Source organism: Rhinopithecus roxellana, chromosome 10 (assembly GCF_007565055.1).
Source record: "Rhinopithecus roxellana isolate Shanxi Qingling chromosome 10, ASM756505v1, whole genome shotgun sequence".
Taxonomy (NCBI): domain Eukaryota; kingdom Metazoa; phylum Chordata; class Mammalia; order Primates; family Cercopithecidae; genus Rhinopithecus; species Rhinopithecus roxellana.
The window spans coordinates 82,557,295-82,577,621 of record NC_044558.1 but is presented as its reverse complement, the minus strand read 5'-3'; the positions used below and the strand labels follow the sequence as shown (position 1 = coordinate 82,577,621).

Below are 20,327 nucleotides of genomic sequence, written 5' to 3'. Positions count from 1 at the left end.
TTTACTTTCCCATGGGTGGAGCTTGGATAAGGTTTTCTCAGGGGTTGTCTGTAGTCCCTGGTTCTTGGGGACCTCAGAGACAGAGGGCGGCAGGCGCCTTCCTAGCAGGGCAGCAAAAAAGGAGGCCCAGGCCTCTCCCCGGACAGTACCCAGGCAGGTGTGGAGGTGAGGCTGCCAGGCCCAGAGTTCCACCTCTGTAGCCCCTCAGACTATTCCTCTGTGCCCTGCCCCTCCCTTGGCGACCGTGCCCCTGTCCCTCTGACACCCGGGCACCCACCTCTATGATGTTCAGCTGTTCCACACTGGAGGCCACCCTGAACTCAGGGGAGCTCTGGCGGTACAGACCATCTGCAATAACACAGAAGCCGTGCTGTGAGCTAAGGGGCAGCCCAGCCTGGCCGACCGGACGGAGGCTGCAACCGTGACGAGGGGAGCTTGGGGGCCCCCAATCACCATGTATGCCCAGCACTGTGCAGGAGCTGGGTCAGAAAGGAGGGGGCTGAAGCCCTGCAGCTGCCCTCCCCAGGCTCTGCGGCACCCCCAGACCTGCTGACCTTGTGTGTCTTCCGGCTCTGGGCTCTCGATCTTGTCCATGAGGTCATTGGAACTCCACTTGGTGATGTCCTTGGGGAACATTTCCTCTGTGTCAGACAGGTCCTCTGGAGAGGAGAGAGGGAAACTCAGGTGGGACTGGGAACAGTGGGGAGGCCTGGCTTCCCGAGGTGGGGATGCCCCTGTGTACCCCTGTGTTTGGCTCTGCTCTGACCCTTCCTCAACAGGACAGCTGCACAGCCCCACACCTTGGGCTTCTTTCTGACCATTAAAAAAATAGTGGTAATATTCACATAAAAAAATTCACCATTTATAAAGTGGCATTTAGTATATTCACAATGCCGTGCAACCATCACCACTATCCAATTCCAGAACATCTTGCTTCCCTAAATGGAAGCCCCATATCTGGGAGCAGTGAGTCCTCAGTCTTGCCTTCCTTAGCCCCTGGCCACCCCCAATCAATTTTCTGTCTCTACAGATTTGTCTATTACAGACATTTCCTATAAATGGAACCATACACTTGTGTCTGGCTTCTTGCACTCAGCATAGGGTTTCTGGGGTTCCTCTATGTTGTAGTGTGTGTCAGATGCTTCATTCCTTTTTATGGCTGAACCATAGTCCATTGCGTGGACACACCACTTCTGTTTATCCACTCATCAGTTGATGTTCCTGTTTTTTTTTATTTTATTTATTTATTTTTGAGATGGAGTCTTGCTCATCACCCAGGCTGGAGTGCAGTGGCGTGATCTCGGCTCACTGCAAGCTCCGCCTCCCGGGTTCACGCCATTCTCCTGTCTCAGCTTCCCGAGTAGCTGGGACTACAGGCGCCTGCCAACGCGCCTGGCTAATTTTTTGTATTTTTTTTTTTTTTTTTTTTTTTTTTTTTTTTTTTTTTTTTTTTTTGAGACGGAGTCTTGCTCTGCCGCCCAGGCTGGAGTGCAGTGGCCGGCTCTCAGCTCACTGCAAGCTCCGCCTCCCGGGTTCACGCCATTCTCCTGTCTCAGCCTCCCGAGTAGCTGGGACTACAGGCGCCCGCCTCGTCGCCCGGCTAGTTTTTTGTATTTTTTAGTAGAGACGGGGTTTCATCGTATTAGCCAGGATGGTCTCGATCTCCTGACCTCATGATCCGCCCGTCTCGGCCTCCCAAAGTGCTGGGATTACAGGCTTGAGCCACCGCGCCCGGCAATTTTTTGTATTTTTAGCAGAGACGGGGTTTCACCGTCTTAGCCAGGATGGTCTCGATCTCCTGACCTTGTGATCCACCTGCCTCGGCCTCCCAAAGTGCTGGGATTACAGGCGTGAGCCACCGCGCCCGGCCTCCTGTTTTTTTTTAAAAAAAATGCTATATTGGCCGGGCGCGGTGGCTCACGCCTGTAATCCCAGGACTCTAGGAGGCTGAGGCAGGTGGACTGCTTGAGGTCAGGAGTACAAGATCAGCCTGACCAACATGGTGAAACTGCATGTCTACTAAAAATACAAAAATTAGCCAGGCATGGTGGTGTGCACCTGTAGTCCCAGCTACTCAGGAGGCTGAGGCAGGAGAATCACTTGAACCTGGGAGCCGGAGGTTGCAGTGAGCTGAGATTGTGCCGTTGCATTCCAGCCTGGGTGACAGAGCAAAACCCTTGTCTCAAAAAAAAGAAGCGACATTTAGGCTGGGGGTGGTGGTTTACATCTGTAATCCCAACACTTTGGAAGGCCGAGTCAGGTTGATCACCTGAGGTCAAGAGTTCAAGACCAGCCTAGCCAACATGGTAAAACCCTGTCTCTACTAAAGATACAAAAATTAGCCAGGCATGGTGGCATGTGCCTGCAGTCCCAGCTTCTCAGGGGGCTGAGGCATGAGAATCACTTGAATCTGGGAGTCAGAGATTGCAGTGAGCCGAGATCACACCACTGCACTTCAGCCTGGGCAACAGAGCGAGACTCCATTTCAAAATAAATAAATAAATAAATATAAAAAATGCTACATTTACTTTATTCCATCTTCACCATTTTTAAAATTTCTTATATATTTTATTTTTTGAGGTCTTGCTTTGATGCCAAGGCTGTAGTGTAGTGGCACAGTCATAGCTTACTGTAGCCTCGACCTCCTGGGCTCAAGTGATCCTCCCATCTCAGCCTCCCGAGTAGTTGGAACTACAGGCATGCACACTACACTTGGCTAATTTTTTTATTTTTATTTTTGTAGAGACAAGGTCTCTCTATGTTACCCTAGCTGGTCTTGAACTCCTGGGCTTAAGCGATCTCAAAGTGTCAGGATAACAGGCTTGAGTCACCGTATCCAGTTTCTGTTTTGTTAAATTGACAAATAATCATAATTGTACATATTCATGGGGTACACAGTGATGTTTCAATACACCAGTGTATGGTGATCAGATTAGGGTAATTAGCACATCTATCATGTCAAATATTTATCATTTCTTTGTGTTGGGAATGTTCAATTTCTATCTTCCAGCGATTTGAAACTATATATTACTGTGGTTTAAAAAATTTTTTTTATGTTTGGTATTGACAGGGTTTCGCCATGCTGCCCAGGCTGGTCTCCAGCTCCTGTACTCAAGTGATCCACCTGCCTCAGCCTCCCAAAGTGCTGGGATTACGGTGTGAGCCACCGTGCCTGGCCTAATACATTACTGTTAACTCTAGTCATCCTGCAGTGTCACAGAACTAGAACTCACTCCTCCCATCTAGATACAATTTCATATCCTCTAACAGGTCTCTCCCTGTCCCTCCACAAAAGCACAGCTTCAGAAGTGCTGCTATGAACACCACCTCCAAGACTCCTGCTTCTGCTCCTCTGAGAACTTCTGCCCAGGACCACCAGGCTCGTGGCTACCGTCTGACTCTGGCACTCACTGGCCCTCCTCCAGCTCTGGATGGGCTCCTGGGCCCATTTCCCCAGAACACTGCTGCCCTGGCACTTCCTGCTTTGCTGTCTCTTTTATAGCATTTTCTACGTTAAATATGTATTTTCCTCTCATCAGTGTCAGAGAGCCACCTGGGAGGGGTGAGATGCCAAGAGGCCCCTTCTCCATCCTGGGCAAGGCCCCTGGTGCAGAGGCCAGCTCAGGAGTCCCCAGCCACCATTCTAGGTCCTCCAGTCCCAGGGCCAAACCAGGCACCTTTCTTCTGCCTGGACACTGACTCCCCAGGTTCCTTCCCTTGATGGCAGCTGGCCAGTTAACCAAAATGCCACTTTATTTGGCTCCTGTGCCCCTCCAAGCCACAGTGGTGACATGAGATCTGGTGCTGCCTGTGTCTGCTAAGTGCCTATGGGCTCGCCCCCGTCCCTTTCTGAGCCTCTGACTTGCTGTGTGAACTTCGGGCTGGCTCAGCCACTGGCTTGCAGAGGGACCCAAGCCCCCAACCCCTACACCTGCTGGCCCCTCCAGCTTCCTGGAGCAGAATGGCTGGGGCATGAAGTAGGCGAGCGCTGTATGCATGCCTCTTCCTGGCACAGGTGGTGCATCTGCTGTGTGGTCATGCGCTTATTTTGGGACAAGTGGGAAAATGGGCACTTCACATGTTTTCTGCTTATTGCATTTCCTAAAGTGCCTACATTAGATGTGGTATTAATTTAATCAAGAAAAAATAAGGTAAGTACAAAAAATTAGAAAATTAAAAGAAGTTATGCTTCCATGGAAATAAATTCACATACAGAATAAAGCTGTAGTCTGATGGCGTATCCTTATTTGGGGTTTCAAGAGCGCACTCCCCATCTGCCAGGCCCACAGCACATCCTGATATCAGGTTAGGGTAAGCCTGAGATCCCAGACTCAAGGGAACAAGATGACTTCATCTCATCCTCTGTGCACCACCCCAAACACCATGGGACAGTGCAGGAGGAGGGATCGGATATAGAACAGTAACAGGCAACACCCGTATCAGTCCACACCCACACCCTAAGCCCTTTCAGACCCCTCCACACCTTGCCCAGGAAGGCCCCAAGGACTGCAGGGCGCTGCCTGCCTACCGTGCGCATCGAAGAACTCGTCGTCTGAGCTCTCGTCCGAGTCCCTGGCGATACTCTGCATCCTCCACTCCGAGATGCTGTGGCGGGAAGGACTCGCTGGAAGGCAAAACCTCAGAATGACTGCCCACTGGAGAAGAAGGGCCCAGAGGCTGCCCCAAGCTGGCAGGAGGCTGGGAGGGCAACCCACAGGCCTGACAGGCATCGCAGAGGCTGCCACAGGAGCCAGGAAGGTTCCAAAAAGAATGAAGTGGGTAAATGAGTGAGGAGCGGCCTAGGGTCATCTCCTGTCTGCCTGGCACAAGGCAGTCGTGTCCTGGGGAGCATGTGTGGGGAAAAGCATGACAGACATAATCCCAGGACATGGGGTCAGACAGGCCTGGGTCCACTCCTGGGCCTCTGACCTGAGTCTGACCAAGAGCAAACTCCTGAAATTCCGCCACAGCAGGGCCCAGGCGGGAGATGAATGAGCCAGGCCTGCCTGCTGGAGAAGCTGGCTCCACCCAGGATGCCTGGGTTGATCCTTTCTCTCAGGGTCTGAAGTCTCCCAGGGTCCCCATCAGGAGGGGTGGCCCCTCCACAGCGCTGCAGGAGCCCAGCCACCTCCACTGGCTCCTATGGGTAGCACTGTCTTCCCTGGGCATGGAGGGGAAGTGTTGGGGAGCCTGCTGGGGCAGGGCCCAGGCTTCCCCGTGTGGGAGGACTAGCCCAGGGCTCTGACTCCCTCTGGGCTTGGTGCCTCAATGTCCATGGGAAAGGACTCTGAGGAGGTGCAGTGATCCAGCAGTAGGTGGGGCTGCCTTGCGGTGAGGGACCTTGAGTGTGGATGGCAGGTGGCGCAGGGGCTCACCTCCCCGCTTGGACGACCGAGACGACTTGGAGGATGTGGACCACTGTTTCTTGAGGCCCCGCCCCACCAGGGGCTCCCCGTTGCTGCTGCTGGGCTCCGGGGGCTCCCCAGAGGCCTGGTCCGAGGCAGCTTCATGCTTGATGAGCTCAGTGGCCTCCTCACCATCCTCATTGAACTGGGCCATCTTACGGGAAAGCATGAGCTGCGCCTCCTTCTCCAGCTCCCGGATGTTCTCCATGCTCAGCCCATACCACTCGTCCTGCCAGCACCAGGCCTGCCGGTGAGCCCGCACCATCACCCTCCGTAGTCCTGTGCCCCACAGGGATTGGAGAGGGAGAGAGACGAGGGAAGGAGGTCAGCGCAGGAGCCTGCACGGAGGTGTGGGCCCAGGCAGGGACTTTGGGAGGCTGCACCCATGTTGCAGGTCAGACTAAAGTCACTGCCTGTCTGTGCCTCAGTTTCCCCATTTGTAAAATAAGGGGACTGGCTCACAGATGTTCTCACAAGCTCATAGTGGTTCTATAATTAGAGTGGAGGGGCCTCCCAAAGCAATGTGTCCGGTCAGAAGCCATAGTTGGAAGGGTGCAGTGGCTCATGCCTGTAATCCCAACACTTTGAGAGGATGAGGTGGGAGGACAGCTTGAGCCCAAGAGTTCAAGATCAGCCTGGGCAATGAAGCAAGACCCTGTCTCTATAAAAAAAAAAAAAAATTAAATTAGCCAGGCGTGCTGGTGTGTGCTTGTAGTCCCAGCTACTCTAGAGGCCGAGGTGGGAGGATCACTTGAGCCTAGGAGTTTAAGACTGCAGTAAGCTATGACTGTGCCACTGCATTCCAGTCTGGATAACAGAGTGGGACCCTATCTCTAAATAGATAAATAAATAAGAAGCCACAGTTAATTTTCTGGGAGTTTCCTGCCACAGGGGAGGTAGAATAGGACTTCCTGAGAGTCTCCTGTCTCAGTGTCTGGTATATTTTTCCTGTTGAATTTCCCATGGAAAATCCAGTTCAAGTTCAAACTGGGTTGGTTCTCCTTTTCTTTTGTTTTTTAAAAAATGCTTTTAGTAGAATATATTATGTACGTGAGATATATAAGAATATATTATACATATAAATTAAGATGTAGAATAACGTAAAAAATATATACCTTTTAAAGTGTAAACAACAATGAAAGGGCCAGGCATGGTAGCTCACACCTGTAATCCCAGCACTTTGGGAGGCTGAGGTGAGAGCATGACTTGAGGCCAGGAGTCTCAGGCCAGCCTGGGCAACACAGGGAGATCCCCCATCTCTACCAAAAAAGACAACAACAACAAGATAGCCAGGCGTGGTGTGTGCGCCTGTGGCCCCCGCTACCCGAGAGGCAGAGGTGGGGCATGGCTTGAGCCCAGGAGTTTAAGGCTGCAGTGAGCCATGATCATGCCACTGCACTCCAGCCTGGGTGACAGAGTAAGACCCTGTCTCAAAATAGTAAATAATAATAATAATAATAGAATTATAAAGATTAAAAGCAGACTGGGGATTGCCTTGGGCCAGGGTGGGATGGGGATGACGTGAAATGGGAACAAAGGACCTTCTGGGGTGATGAATGCTCTGAAGTTGTGCCCAGCTGTGAATATATTAAAACTTACCAAACTGTTATCTTACAATGAGTGAATCATATGGTATCTAAAATTATGCCTCAATAAAGCTGTTTAAAAAACATTAAAAAGCAATGAGACATCCACATCCACAGCCCCGGCGAAGGAACACACCATCACCAGCGACAGGGAGCCCTCTACTCTCCCAGTCCCTGACAGTCGGTCCCGAATTTTGCTTGTCATGTGCTTTGCCTTCTGGTCTCAGCACACAGATGTGTTTTCCTGCACACTGTATCAGGCTGGTGTGGCTGTTGCTGAATTTCGCAGCTATGTGTCGCACTGTATTTTTCTGCCACTTGCTTCTCTGGGTGAGTTTTGTCCATGGATGCGTGCGTGGGGGCTTTGGCTCATCAAGCTGGGACCGTGTGGCATCCGTGTGTGTGTGAAATGCCACATTTCATTGATTCCTTTTTCTGCCAATGGGCTTTTGGCTAATTTGCATTGTTTCTCCATTTTGCTTTCACGAACCTGCTGCTCTGAACATTCCAGAACAGGCATGGGGCTTTCTCCAGGGGACAAACCCGGGAGAAGCAATCTCAGGGCATGTACCCTGCCTCCCCTAGAGCATGCTGAGCGGCTTTGCGAGCAGTTGGGCCACACCAGCCTCCCAGGCTGGTCTCCTGTGCACCCTCTTTTCCTGCCTCCTCACTTCCCACCTCTGGCTTTGCTGAGTCTTCCTTTCTAAATCCCATCCATTCTTAAAGACATCTCTGCGGGATGGAGTCCTGTGTCCCCTGCCAAGTCCCGGGGGGCCTCAGGCGCGGCACACTGAAGAGCCTTGGTTTCCTTTTCTGGGACTGTCTGCTGGCCTCACAGGGCTGCCAGGAAGGGCCGTATCCCTTGCTTTACCCTATATAGGGAAATGCCTCCTCCTGGGGTGAATGGAAGGGCTGGGACATGCACAACATCTGGGGCCAGGCAGTAATGAGGACAGCTGAGAGCTGTCCCAACTCCCAGGAGTCACCTCCTCAAGGTCCCCAAGAAGCTCAGCCCAGCTCACATGAGTTCATGAGATCATCCCCGTCATGTTATAGGACTAGTGCTCACAGTTGTCATCAAGCCCCACCTATGTGCCACACCCCATCTTCGGTTCTGAACTCACAGTCTCAGCCCACAACAGTCCGATAGAATTGGTGTCATTTCACCCATTTTACAGAAGATAAAAGCAAAGCTCAGTGAGGCTGAGAGACCACAGAACCAATACGTGTGAGTCAGGCCTGGACTCTAAAGTTCTCTTCTTTCTTCCCACCAGCCACAAGTTCCTGCTTTCTGAGGGGAGAACTGACTTTCAGGGAGCAGGGGAGTCTCTGCAGCTTGACCAGGATCTCAGCTGCTGCGTAGGGCTGGGGAGGGTCAATGGGACCCACAGAGCCTGAGTGCCAGGAGCTGCAGCCTTAGTAGGTCTGCTGGGTGTCCTGTGTAGGGCTGAACCTAGAGAAGCCTTGAGGAAAGAACCCTCAAGTCACCAGCACTGATGTATTCAGGTTCCTGAGGTCGAGAAGGGTGGTAGGGGACGCCTTGCCCAGGATCGGTGAGCTCCTCCCAGTCCTGCCCATATGCTCCTCCACTCCTCATATTCCCTGGGAAGTGAGAACCACCATTCCCATTTTGGGACTTCAGCACTAGGTTTGCAGGTCCCAGTCTCTGAGCCCTAGGTAACAGAGAGAGGCAGGTTTGGGCCAATCTAAGCTCCTAAGGGGTTAGAGAGATGGATTGCAGGAATGCATCCCTCTCAATGGATGGGATAGCTTCTTTCTCTTCCTGCCACCTCTCCCAGCTGCTGACTGACACTGCGGTAGCCCTTCTGGAAAAAGAATGGTGGACAATGTGTCTGAGGGTTTTGCCCTGGGGATGGAGGTGGTGACATCATCACACCTGTCGAGGCCCTGTCCATGTCTCTGTTTCTCCAAATGGAAGACCGTGTCCTCAGACCCCAACCCTTTTGGGTACACACCCAACCTTCCCTTGGGGTCGCAGCCTCAACACTGAACATGGCTGTCTAGTGAGACACCCCCCTTGCTGATGTTAAGAACAGGAGGATGTTAATTCAGGACGAGGGTGGCTGGGATGGGAGGCAGATCTCGTTCAGCCCGTGTTGGGTCTCTGCTTCCTCCTGCATAAGTGGGGTGACAATGCCTACCCTCATGGGTCATCATGAGCCTGTGTCACAAGCGTGATGTGTACTGTCAACAGTGTGGCTCTGTTCATTCTTAAATTAAGTCACCCTTGCTCATGGCATCACAAGGTGTCTGGCTGGGGTGCCTTTTGAATCATGGGCCTCAGGGACTGGAACCAGCCCTTGGACTGACGTCATGTTATAACCTCGGCAGAGTGGGGCTGAGGGCTCTAGGTGAGGAAATGGCACTCACTGCACCAGGACACCCAGGCCATCTGCTGTCTACCTGTTCCATGGGCACCTACTCTGGCTAGGCTGGTGTGGGTGTGAAGGCCCCTATGAAGTCTGAGACACCCTGCTCCTGGGAGCTTCCAGCCCAAAGAGGGAGGCTGAGCTGTGGCCCTGGGTTCTGGGCCTCCTCGAGTAGAGGAAACAAAGGCCTGGGAGCCCAGAGGCCCAGGTGAGCAGCAAGGAAGCTGTCCCCAGGGGCTACTCAGACCTGTGGAGTGTGGGCTACACTTTATCAAATGCGAACCAGGTCAGGAATGTCTGGGGGCAGTGCCTACGGCTTCTTCATCCAGTAACACATACTGCTTGTCTCTGCAGGTGCTCGTAGGTATTCATGGATGCCCAAGATAACACATGGTTGCGGGGCAGTGGGGAAGCTGGACATGGGCTTTGGTGTCACCTTCCCAGAACAACAGAAATGCAGACTCCCAGGCAGACATGCAGAGACAGGAGGCAGACAGGCAGGTGACAGGAGACAGAGGGGTTGGGTAGCCTGGCCACTGCCCACCCGGAACGGGGTGTGCTCACCGGTGTCATGGATGAACCTCTCGATCTTGGACTGCATGCCCCAGTAGCGGAACTCCACCTTGCAGAGCTTGTATGCACACATGATGGGGAAGACCTGCTTCTTGTACTCCTCGATCCAGTTGTCTGACAGGGGTCCCCGCTGGGTCTTGGTTGACTGGAACAGTTTGGGGTCCTCTTCTGTCTTATACTCGTTGTGGGGCACAGGGTCTTTGACAATGTCGATGAAGTCTGTGGGAAAACCCTTAGAGTGGCCACTTCAGCCCTGACCTCAACCTCCACCCACATCTCCTCTCCATGTTCCTCCATCCCCAAATCCTCCCAGGATTCTGGGCCTTGCCCTGCCAGAGGGACTCTGAGGAGTAAGGATCACGTTCTGGGCAGCTCTGACCTCAATATACTTGACAACGGGGCTTGCAGTTTCCTTGGTGCATTCATTCATTCAGACAGGGGTCTTGCTATGTTGCCCAGGCTCAAGCACTCCTCCCACCTCAGCCTCCCAAAGTGCTGAGATTACAGGTGTAAGCCAATGCACCTGGTCCCTTATTGCCTTTTCAAGTCATTTCAGCAAAACCCATGTTCTGAGTGCACCACCTCTTGGCAAAGCAGATAAATAAGGCAATGAGGAAACACTGGGGAGATGAATTTCCATGAAGAATACGGGGTGTGAGGAACAGAAGAGAAGGCTGGGAAAAGCTTCCCACGAAGATGGTGTTTCAGCCAGAGGGGTGGAATCGAGAGGTCAAGAATGTCCCAGTAGCACCGGCCCTTGAACAAGAGGTGGGGGGTTCTGGGGAAGGAACCACCAGGGTGTCTGCATGGGGAGAAGGATGGCAGTGGTCACAGAGCAATGGGAATGCCCTGGACATGCTGGCCATTTCTCTCCAAGCTAGGAGCCCAGGTAGTGCCCTGAGGGCCAAGTCGACCCAGGTATAGGTCTGAGGCTGAGAGGGACGCAGGCAGGCCGACCTGTTGGAAAAGCCTTCCTGGACAGAGACCAGAAGAGATGTCTGAAGAAGCCTACAGCGGGTGTCTGGCCAAGCTTGCTCTGGGCTGGGCCTGAGAGCAGGGGAAGATGCCACAGAGGTAGGAGTGCAGAAAACAGGGTTAGGGGCTGACAGGACCTGGTGATGGTGACAAGAAGAGGGGTGATGGCTCTGGGCGGGACGTAGGCCAGGCCACTTATGATCACAGGCTTCCCCTCCACAGGGGCATCTCAGAGCCCTCCCATGGCCTCCTCCCACGGTGGAGGCAGAGCCCTCCTGTGTGCTCACTCCTGAGGCACATGTGTGTTGGACAGGACTGGAGCACTCACTGGGTGAGAAAGAGCTCTAGGAAAGGGTGTGTGGCTCACAGAGCCCTTTTTTATGGTTGGGTCAGCTCTAGCCAGGCCCTTGGCTACCTCATTTTCTCCAATGCACGGGCCCCTCTGTATCCAGGCTGCAGACTGCAGACACTGACATCAGCTCCACCAAACCAGAAGGGTCAGGAGTGAGTCTGGGAACCACAGAATGCCAGGAAGGATGAGCGCTCTTCCCGGAGCAGACCACATGCCCTGCCCATGCGGGCTGGCACAGGAAATGTCACAGAGACTTAGGACCCATGGCAGCTGGCCTCAGAGCGAGCCTGCAGAGCTCTGGCAGTGTCAGGGCTGCCTGCTATGGGAAGAGCTATGTACCCCCCCAACCCCAATTCCTATGCTGAAGTATTAAACCCAGTGCCTCAGAATGTGATCTTATCTAGAGATAAGGTTTTCAAAGAGGTAATCAAGTTAAAAGTAAGGCCATTAAGGTGGGTCCTAATCCAGTATGACTGGTGTTCTTATAAGAAAAGGAGACACAGAGGCAGACAGACACAGAGGGGAGTGACTATGTGGCGACCGAGGCAGAGATTGAGGGATGCTTCTACAAGTCAAGGAGCACCAAGGACTGCTGACAAGCACAGACACTGAAGGGGCCTGAACAGAGTCTCCCCCAGGGGGAAGAGCCCACATGCTGTGATCTCAGACTTCTGGCCTCCAGAGCCCTAAGAGAATAACTGTGTGTTGTACAAGCCACTCGTGCTATGATGCTTTGTTCTGCAGACCCAGGAAATCCCAGCAGAGGTAGGGGGTTGGGCCTGGAGCAGCTCCTGGGGCATGGACACCCACCCCCAACCTGGCATGTCCTGCTGAGATGCCTCCACGGTGACTTGGGCCTTGCACTCAGAGGTTGCAGGAGGGTGGCTGCTGAGCTGCACTGCCCCACATATGTGTTTTGTTTGACTGGCATAAATTTATTTACAAAGATTTCTAATTGGTCATTAACATTTAGTATTGGGAGATTTCTCATGAAAATCCTTATCACTGGCTTCTCTTGAAAGTGAAGATCTAACAAATGGGGCCCATTCCCTGCATGTCACTGTCATCTGGAGGCAGTGGGTAGGGCATCCACCATCAGGAGGTCATAGACCCCATTGTGTGCCAGGGGCACTTGTGCATGGCTGTCAGCTAGAGATGGATCCCCAAGCACACGTGTACTTCTGGGGAGTAGGGATCCCTAAAAGGGATGGAGGGAAGTGACGCTGGGGACTCTGGGTAGAAAAGGCACTTGGACTTGGTGTATACGTCAGGAGAATGGGGCTGAGGAGGCCTGTCCTGCCTCCCCCATGGGCCCCATGCTTGCTCCAACTCTGACCTGCCTGCCCAGGACAGGGCCAGGTCTGGAGTCTACCAGGTGTGGGGAAAAGGGGCAGGACAAGAGGGGCCTGTGGGTAGGAAATCCAGAGTACAGCCCTGTGGGGCTCTGCCCTTCCTGGTTACCGATTGTCAGCTGGTTCTTTTCCACAGGAGAGAGGTTGAACACGTCGGGGTTTTCTCCAGCATCAGTTTTATAAAATGTTTCAATGTCGATGGAGAATTTCTCCACGAAAGGGCAGGTGAACCTGTGCGGGAAAGAAAGCATCCATCAGGACCTGTCCTTGGAGAGGCCCAGTGTGTCTGGTCAGGGCCTGTTGACCCACTGGGTAGGAGTGGAGCCAGTGAGTGGGCATAGAAGGAGGGTGGAGGGTAGCCAAGACTCGCCTGCCCTGTCCACCTCCTGGACCGCCACTTTGTCCCAAGAACAGCCAGGATGGGGGCAGGGAAGGATTTAGGGGGAGAGGAAGACAGTGCATCTTTGGTGGCTTCTAGAAGCCCCATGTCCAATGTCCACAGCATGGCAGGAACACAGGAACAGCTATGGCAGCATACTGCCAAGCAGGAGGAAGCTGGGGTGCTCCATGGGGCATGCCACCCCTAGTTCCCAAGAAGCCAGCTCTGGCAATGGGGGAATAGCCTCTCTCTAGGCTGGAGATGAGCTTAGAGGGGAAAGTACTACTGGGAAGAGGAACAAGCTCTGTGGGTCCCTAAGTAAGCTCCAGGTGCCTACCAGTGTGGGGAAGGGTGCCCCAGGAGATTTGTGGGGACCCTACCTGCTCAGCAGAAGGCAGCTGGTGGGACCAGCCCCCATCTATCCAACTCAGCAGTGCTGAGCTACACACTGGGGGACACAGAGTGAAGAACCCTCTGCCAGGGGATCCCAAGGACAGCCCTGCTCAGCATGGGATGTGGGACAACACTGTCACAGCAGCTGAAGGTCTCTGAGTTGGAAGGGACCTCTGTGTCATCTGGTCTACCCTCAGTTTCTTTCCAGCAGGCTGTCTCGGCCTTCTTAGGGAGCCTGAAGAGGGTTTATATTCCCTGCATCTTCTGGGATGGCAAAGGAGTCTCCAACAGCCCTCGCTTGACTCATGCCTTCATGGCCTCCACACATGAGGAGTCAGGAGGCATTTAGGGGTGTATCCTTCCCTCTCTTGCCTGTGCCTGCTCTGGGTGACCTTCGGGGCACCTGTATGGAACAAAGCCTGGGCTCCCTGGGGTTATGGGGTGTTGAGCCTGCTTGAAGGCTGATCCCATCCCCTGGATCTATGCCACAAGGCTGCTTCCTGCCAGATGGCATGTGGAGATGGGAGGCACATGGAGGCCAAAGCAGGCGCACCTGGTTCGGGTGTAGGGGTAGGCATTCCAGGACTCCTCCACCACCCGCAGGGCTGCCTTGGGCAGGATGGAGCGGAACCAGCTGGGGATGTGCATGCCCACATGATACACCTTGTGTGTGTACTGCCCAGAGCCGCCTGGGCCATCTGTGTACGGCCGGTTCTCCAGGATCTCCACGCCGCTGCCTTCACCATATGTCTCGTTACGGCTCTTCTTCTGTGGGGACAAAAGCACCTGCAATGTGTGTGGGGCCAGAGCACTTTTCAGGAGAGAAGGGGCACAGGAGACTGGGCCCAGGGGTGTGGAAAGGGAGGAGGGGCTTTGGTCAACAAGGCTGGCTCCCCCTATGTCACTTCCAGACCCCCAAATCTATATGCCAGGGTTTGTGCAAGAGGCTGAAGGGGCCACAGACTCCCTCTCCCAGACCTAGTGCTGCACATACAAGTCCTATATTTTGACTCCCACCTGTCCCAGGACTAAAAGCATTCCCAAGATCAGGAACAAGACAAGGATGCCCACTTACTTGCTTCTCCTCAACACTGTGCTATAAGTTCTAGCTAGAGCAATTAGACAAGAAAAAGACATAATAAGAGGCGACTGGGCACAGTGGCTCACGCCTGTAATCCCAGCACCTTGGGAGGCTGAGGTGGGCAGATCACTTGAGGTCAGGGGTTTGAGACCAGCCTGGGCAACATGGTGAAACCTCGTCTCTACTAAAAACAGAAGAATTGGCCAGGCATGTTGGCACATGCCTGTAGCCCCAGCTACTCAAAGGCTGAGACAGGAGAATCGCTTGAACCTGGGAGGCAGAGGTTGCAGTGAGCTGAGATCATGCCACTGCACTCCAGCCTTGGTGACAAAGTAAGACTCTGTCTCAAAAAAACCAACCAACCAACCAACCAACCAACCAACCAACAAACAAAAAACAAAACAAACAAAAAGAATAAGAGGCATCCAAATTGGAAAGATAGAAGTAAAACTATTTTGAATTCCTGATGCCATAATCTTATATATGGAAAATGCTAAACAATCTCTACCAAAGCCTGTTAGACCTAATAAATAAATTCAACAAAGTTGTAGAATACAAAATGACACACAGAAATGAACAATGTCAAAGAAAATTAAGAAACAATTCCTTTTATAGTAGCCTCTGAAAAAATAAATACCTAGGAATATATTTAACCAAAGAGGTGAAAGACCTGTGCACTTAAAACTACAAAATGTTGCTGAAAGAAATTAAAGTCCTAAATAAATGGAAAGACATTCCATGTTGATGGACTGGAAGATTTAATATTGTTAAGATGGCAACACTGCCCCAAACAACCTACAGATATAATGCAATCTTTATCAAAATCCCGGCAGCCTTATTTGTAGAAATGGAACAGCTGATCCTAAAATTCATATGGAATTACAGGAGACCCCAAAGAGCCAAAACAATTTTGAAAACAAAACAAAACCAAGTTGGAGGACTCACACTTCCCTATATCAAACCTTACTACAAAACTACCGTAACCAAAAAAGTGTAGCACTGGCATAGGATAGATGAATAGATCAACAGACAGACAGATAGATAGAATATAATTGAGAGTCTAGAAATAAACCATATATCTATGGTTTTTTTCTATCAATTAATTAATTTTTGAGAAGGGTGCCAAGACCATCCAATGTGGAAATAATAGTCTTTAAAAAATGGTGCTGGGACAATTGAATAACAACATGTAAAAGAATGAAGTTGGACCCTATCTCACAGCAGATACAAAAACTCGATATGAATCAAAGATTTACAAATAAGAACTAAAACTATAAAAGTATAAGATGCTTGAGAAATGGTAGTTCAAAAAAAGAAATAAAATCACAAAATGATAAAACAGAAGAAAACTGGGGCAAACAAGGTCATCTTTATGACCTTAGATTTGGCAATGCTTTCTTAAATATGACACCAAAAGCACAAGCAACAAAAGAAAAAATAGATGAACTGGACTTAATCAAAATTAAAAACATTAGTGTATCAAAGAGCACTATGAAGAGAGAAACAGACAACCCACCAAATGGGAGAAGACATTTGCATACCATGTATCTGACAAGGGACTTGTATCCAGAATATATAAAGAACTCCTACAACTCAACAATAAAACAACACAATTCAAAAATGAGCAAAGGACTTGAATAGCCAATAAGCACATGAAAAGATGTTCAACATCACTATTCATTAGGAAATGCAAATCAAAACCACCATGAGGGCTGAGCATGGTGGCTTATGCCTATAATCCCAGCAATTTGGGAGGCTGAGGCAGGCAGATCACTTGAGGCCAGGAGTTAGAGACCAGCCTAGCCGACATGGTAAAACCCCATCTCTACTGAAAATACAAAAAGTAGCTGGGTGTGGTGGCGTGTACCTGTAATCCCAGCTACTCGGGAGGCTCAGGTAGGAGAATCGCTTGAACCCAGGAGGCAGAGGTTGCAGTGAGCCGAGATCGCGCCACTGCAGTCCAGCCTGGGTGACAGAGTGAGACTTTATCTCTCTCCTTTTTTTTTTTTTTTGATATAGAGTCTCACTCTGTCACCAGGGTGGAGTGCAGTGGCGCGATCTTGGCTCACTGCAACCTCTGCCTCCTGGGTTCAAGCGATTCTCCTGCCTCAGCCTCCCAAATAGCTGGTACTATAGGTGCCCGCCACCACATCCAGCTAATTTTTTGTATTTTTAGTAGAGATGGGGTTTCACCATGTTGGCCAGGATGGTCTTGATCTCTTGACCTCGTGATCCGCCCACCTCGGCCTAAGACTCTGTCTCAAAAACAAACAAACAAAGCAAACAAACAAAAAACACAATGAGATAGCACCTCACACCCATTAAGGTGGCCAGTATTAAAAAAAAAAAAAAAAAAACCTGGAAAAAAGAATCAATGTTGGTTGGCATGTGGAGAAACTGGAACCCTACTGGTGGGAATATAAAATGGTGGGAATGTAAAACTGTTGAAAATAGTTTAGTAGGCCAGGTGTGGTGGCTCACACCTGTAATCTTAGCACTTTGGGAGGCCGAGGTGGCCGGATCACGAAGTCAGGAGTTCAAGACCAGCCTGACCAGCATGGTGAAACCCCATCTCTACTAAAAAAATACAAAAAGTAGCTGGACATGGTGGCACACACCTGTAGTCCCAGCTACTCAGGAGGATGAGGCAGGAGAATCGCCTGAACCTGGGAGGCGGAGGTTGCAGTGAGCTGAGATTGTGCCACTGCACTCCAGCCTGGGCAACAGAGTGAGACTCCATCTCAAAAAAAATAAAAAATAAAATAAAATAATAAAAAAAAAGAAAAGATAATAGTTTAGCAGGGTAGGCATGGTGGCTCACTCCTGTAATCCCAGCACTTTGGGAGGCTGAGGCGGGTGGATCACTTGAAGTCAGGAGTTCAATGCTAGCCTGGCCAAAATGGTGAAACACCGTCTCTATTAAAAAAATTCAAAAATTAGCCGTGTGTGGTGGCGCATGCCTGCAATCCCAGCTATTTGGGAGGCTGAGGCAGGAGAATTGCTTGAACCCAGGAGGCAGAGGCCACAGTGAGCTGAGATCGTGCCACTGTACTCTAGCCTGGGTGATAGTGAGACTCCATCTCAAAAAAAAAAAAAGTTTATCACTTTCTCAAAAAGTTAAACATAGCATTACCATATGACCAGCAATTCCACTTCTGGGTATGCACCCAAAATAACTGAAAACAGGGACTCCAACAGATACTTGTACACCAAGCCTTCAGATGACTCCAGCCCTACCAGCTGCTGCCAAGTATTCACAGAAAAACCTGTACAGGCCGGGCGCGGTGGCTCAAGCCTGTAATCCCAGCACTTTGGGAGGCCGAGACGGGCGGATCACGAGGTCAGGAGATCGAGACCATCCTGGCTAACACGGTGAAACCCCGTCTCTACTAAAAAATACAAAAAAAAAAAAAAAAACTAGCCGGGCGAGGTGGCGGGCGCCTGTAGTCCCAGCTACTCCGGAGGCTGAGGCAGGAGAATAGCGTGAACCCGGGAGGCAGAGCTTGCAGTGAGCTGAGATCCGGCCACTGCACTCCAGCCTGGGCGAGAGAGCAAGACTCCGTCTCAAAAAAAAAAAAAAAAAAAAAAAAAGAAAAACCTGTACAACAATGTTCGTTGCAGTATTATTCACAATAGTCAAAAGGTGTAAACAACCCAAGCATCCATCAACAGATGAATGAATAAAATGTGGTCTATTCATACAATAATAGAATATTATTCAGTCACAAAGAGGAATGAAGTAATGCTACATACCACAACATGGATGAACCTTGAAAAGATTATATTAAGTGAAACAAGCCAGACACAAAGGACCACATATCCTGTGATTCCATTTACATGGAAAGTACAGAAAAGGAAAATATATATAGACGGAAAGTGAATTAGTGGCGGCCTACTGCTGGGGAACACGAGGGAAATGAGGAGTGACTGCTAATGGGCGCAGGTCCCTCCCTCCCTCCCTCCATCCCTTCCTCCCTCTCTCCTTCTTTCCTTTCCTTCATTTTCTTTTCTTTCTTCCCTTTCTCTCGCTTTTCCTTCCTTCCTTCCTCCCTCCCTCTCTTCCTCTTTTCCTCCCTCACTCCCTGCCTCTCTTCTCTTCCTCTCTTTTCCTTCCTTCCTTCCTCTCTTATCTTCCTCTCTCTCTTTTCTGTCCTTCCTTCCTCCCTTCCTCCCTCCCTCTCTTCCTCTCTCTTTTCCTTCCTTCCTTCCTCCCTCCCTCTCTTCTCTCCCTCTCTCTTCCTTCCTTCCTCCCTCTTTCTTTTCCTTCCGTCCTTCTTTCCTTCCTCCCTCCCTCTCTTCTCTCCCTTTCTCTTTCTCTCCCTTCCCTCCTTTCTCCCTCCCACCCTCTCTTCTCTCCCTCTCTCTTTTCCTTCCTTCCTTCCTTCCTTCCTCCCTCCCTCCCTCCCTCCCTCCCTCTCTTCTCTCCCTCTTTCTTTCTCTTTCTCTCTTCCTTCCTGCTCTGTCACCCAGGCTGGAGTGCACCGGCATGATCACAGCTTGTTGTAACCTCTAACTCTTGGGCTCTAGTGATCCTCCCACCTCAACCACCTGAGTAGCTGAGACTACAGGACCATTCACCACACCTGGTTATTTTTTTTTTATTGTTTTTCTTTTCTTTTCTTTCTTTCTTTTTTTTTTTTTTGAGACAGAGTCTCATTCTGTCGCACAGGCTGGAGTGCAGTGGCGCGATCTAGGCTGACTGCAACCTCAGCCTCCCAGGCTCAACTGATTATCCTGCCTCAGCCTCCCAAGTAGCTGGGATTACAGGCATGCACCACCATGCCTGACTAATTTTTGTATTATTAGTAAAGACAGTGTTTTGCCATGTTGGCCAGGCTGGACTCAAACTCCTGACTCCAAGTGATCCGTCTGCCTCGGCCTCCTAAAGTGCTGGGATTACAGGCATGAGCCACCATGCTCAGCCATGCTTGGCTAATTAAAAACTTTCTTTTCTAGAGAATGGAGTCTCACTATGTTTTCCAGGCTTGTCTCAAACTCTTGGCCTCAAGTAACCCTCCTGTCTCAACCTTCCAAAGCTTTGGCATCACAGGCGTGAGCCACTGCACTTAGCTGGTACAGGTTTCTTTTTCTTTTCTTTTCTTTTTTTTTTTTTTTTTTGAGACAGAGTCTCACTCTGTCTCCCAGGCTGGAGTGCAGTGGCGAGATCTCAGCTCACTGCAACCTCCGCCTCCCAGGCTCAAGTGATTCTCCTGCCTCAGCTGCCCAAGTAGCTGGGATTACAGGTGTGCGCTACCAAGCCTGGCTAATTTTTATATTATTAGTAGAGAAAGGGTTTTGCCATATCAGCCAGGCTGGTCTCAAACTCTTGACCCCAAGTGATTCATCTGCCTCGGCCTCCCAAAGTGCTGGGATTACAGGAATGAGCCACCGGGCCTGGCTGGTACAGGTTTCTTTTGAGGAGATGAAAGTGCTCTGGAATTAGGTAGTGGTGATGGTTGCACAGCTCTGTGAATATACCAAGAACCTTTGAACTGTACACTTTAAGTGAGTGAATTATATGGTGTATGAATTATAGCTCAAGTAGCTGTCAAGTTACTTAAAAATCCCATGGGTCAAGGGGCCCTGAGGGGTTTGCTGAAGAATGTTCTGTTGCTTGGCCTGGTGCTGGCTACACAGTCATATTCACTTTTTGCAAGACCATCAGGATAGACACTTATGAATCATAAACTTTTCTGTATATATACAACACTTGAATAAAAAGTGAAAAAGAATTAGGAATGAAACTGGGAAAGAAAAGTCTGCAGGCTGCTCAGAGTACCCCACCTTCAGAACACCAGGCCGATGAGGGCCCTGCCACTCAGAGCCATCTCCCTGACAAAC

The 20,327-nt window shown here is 50.7% G+C and overlaps 1 protein-coding gene across 22 annotated transcripts in view; it reads right to left on the bottom strand.

The window, feature by feature from the left end:
* The window catches only part of PITPNM2 (phosphatidylinositol transfer protein membrane associated 2), a 171,208-nt gene that overhangs the window by 17,084 nt on the left and 133,797 nt on the right, over nt 1-20,327 (bottom strand). For 18 of the 22 annotated variants that reach the window (XR_004059594.1, XM_030939048.1, XM_030939036.1 and 15 more), the window contains 7 exons: nt 13,959-14,191; nt 12,743-12,864; nt 9,946-10,173; nt 5,376-5,684; nt 4,529-4,624; nt 555-659; nt 278-348 (listed from right to left, as the gene is read on the bottom strand). Coding sequence is in view for 21 of the 22 variants with exons in the window: in XM_030939048.1 (XP_030794908.1) it covers nt 278-348; nt 555-659; nt 4,529-4,624; nt 5,376-5,684; nt 9,946-10,173; nt 12,743-12,864; nt 13,959-14,191 (1,164 nt within the window). In the remaining variant the exon portion in view is untranslated. The remainder of the gene's footprint in view (nt 1-277; nt 349-554; nt 660-4,528; nt 4,625-5,375; nt 5,685-9,945; nt 10,174-12,742; nt 12,865-13,958; nt 14,192-20,327) is intronic. The other 4 variants (XM_030939037.1, XM_030939049.1, XM_030939047.1 and 1 more) reach the window with 1 other exon arrangement.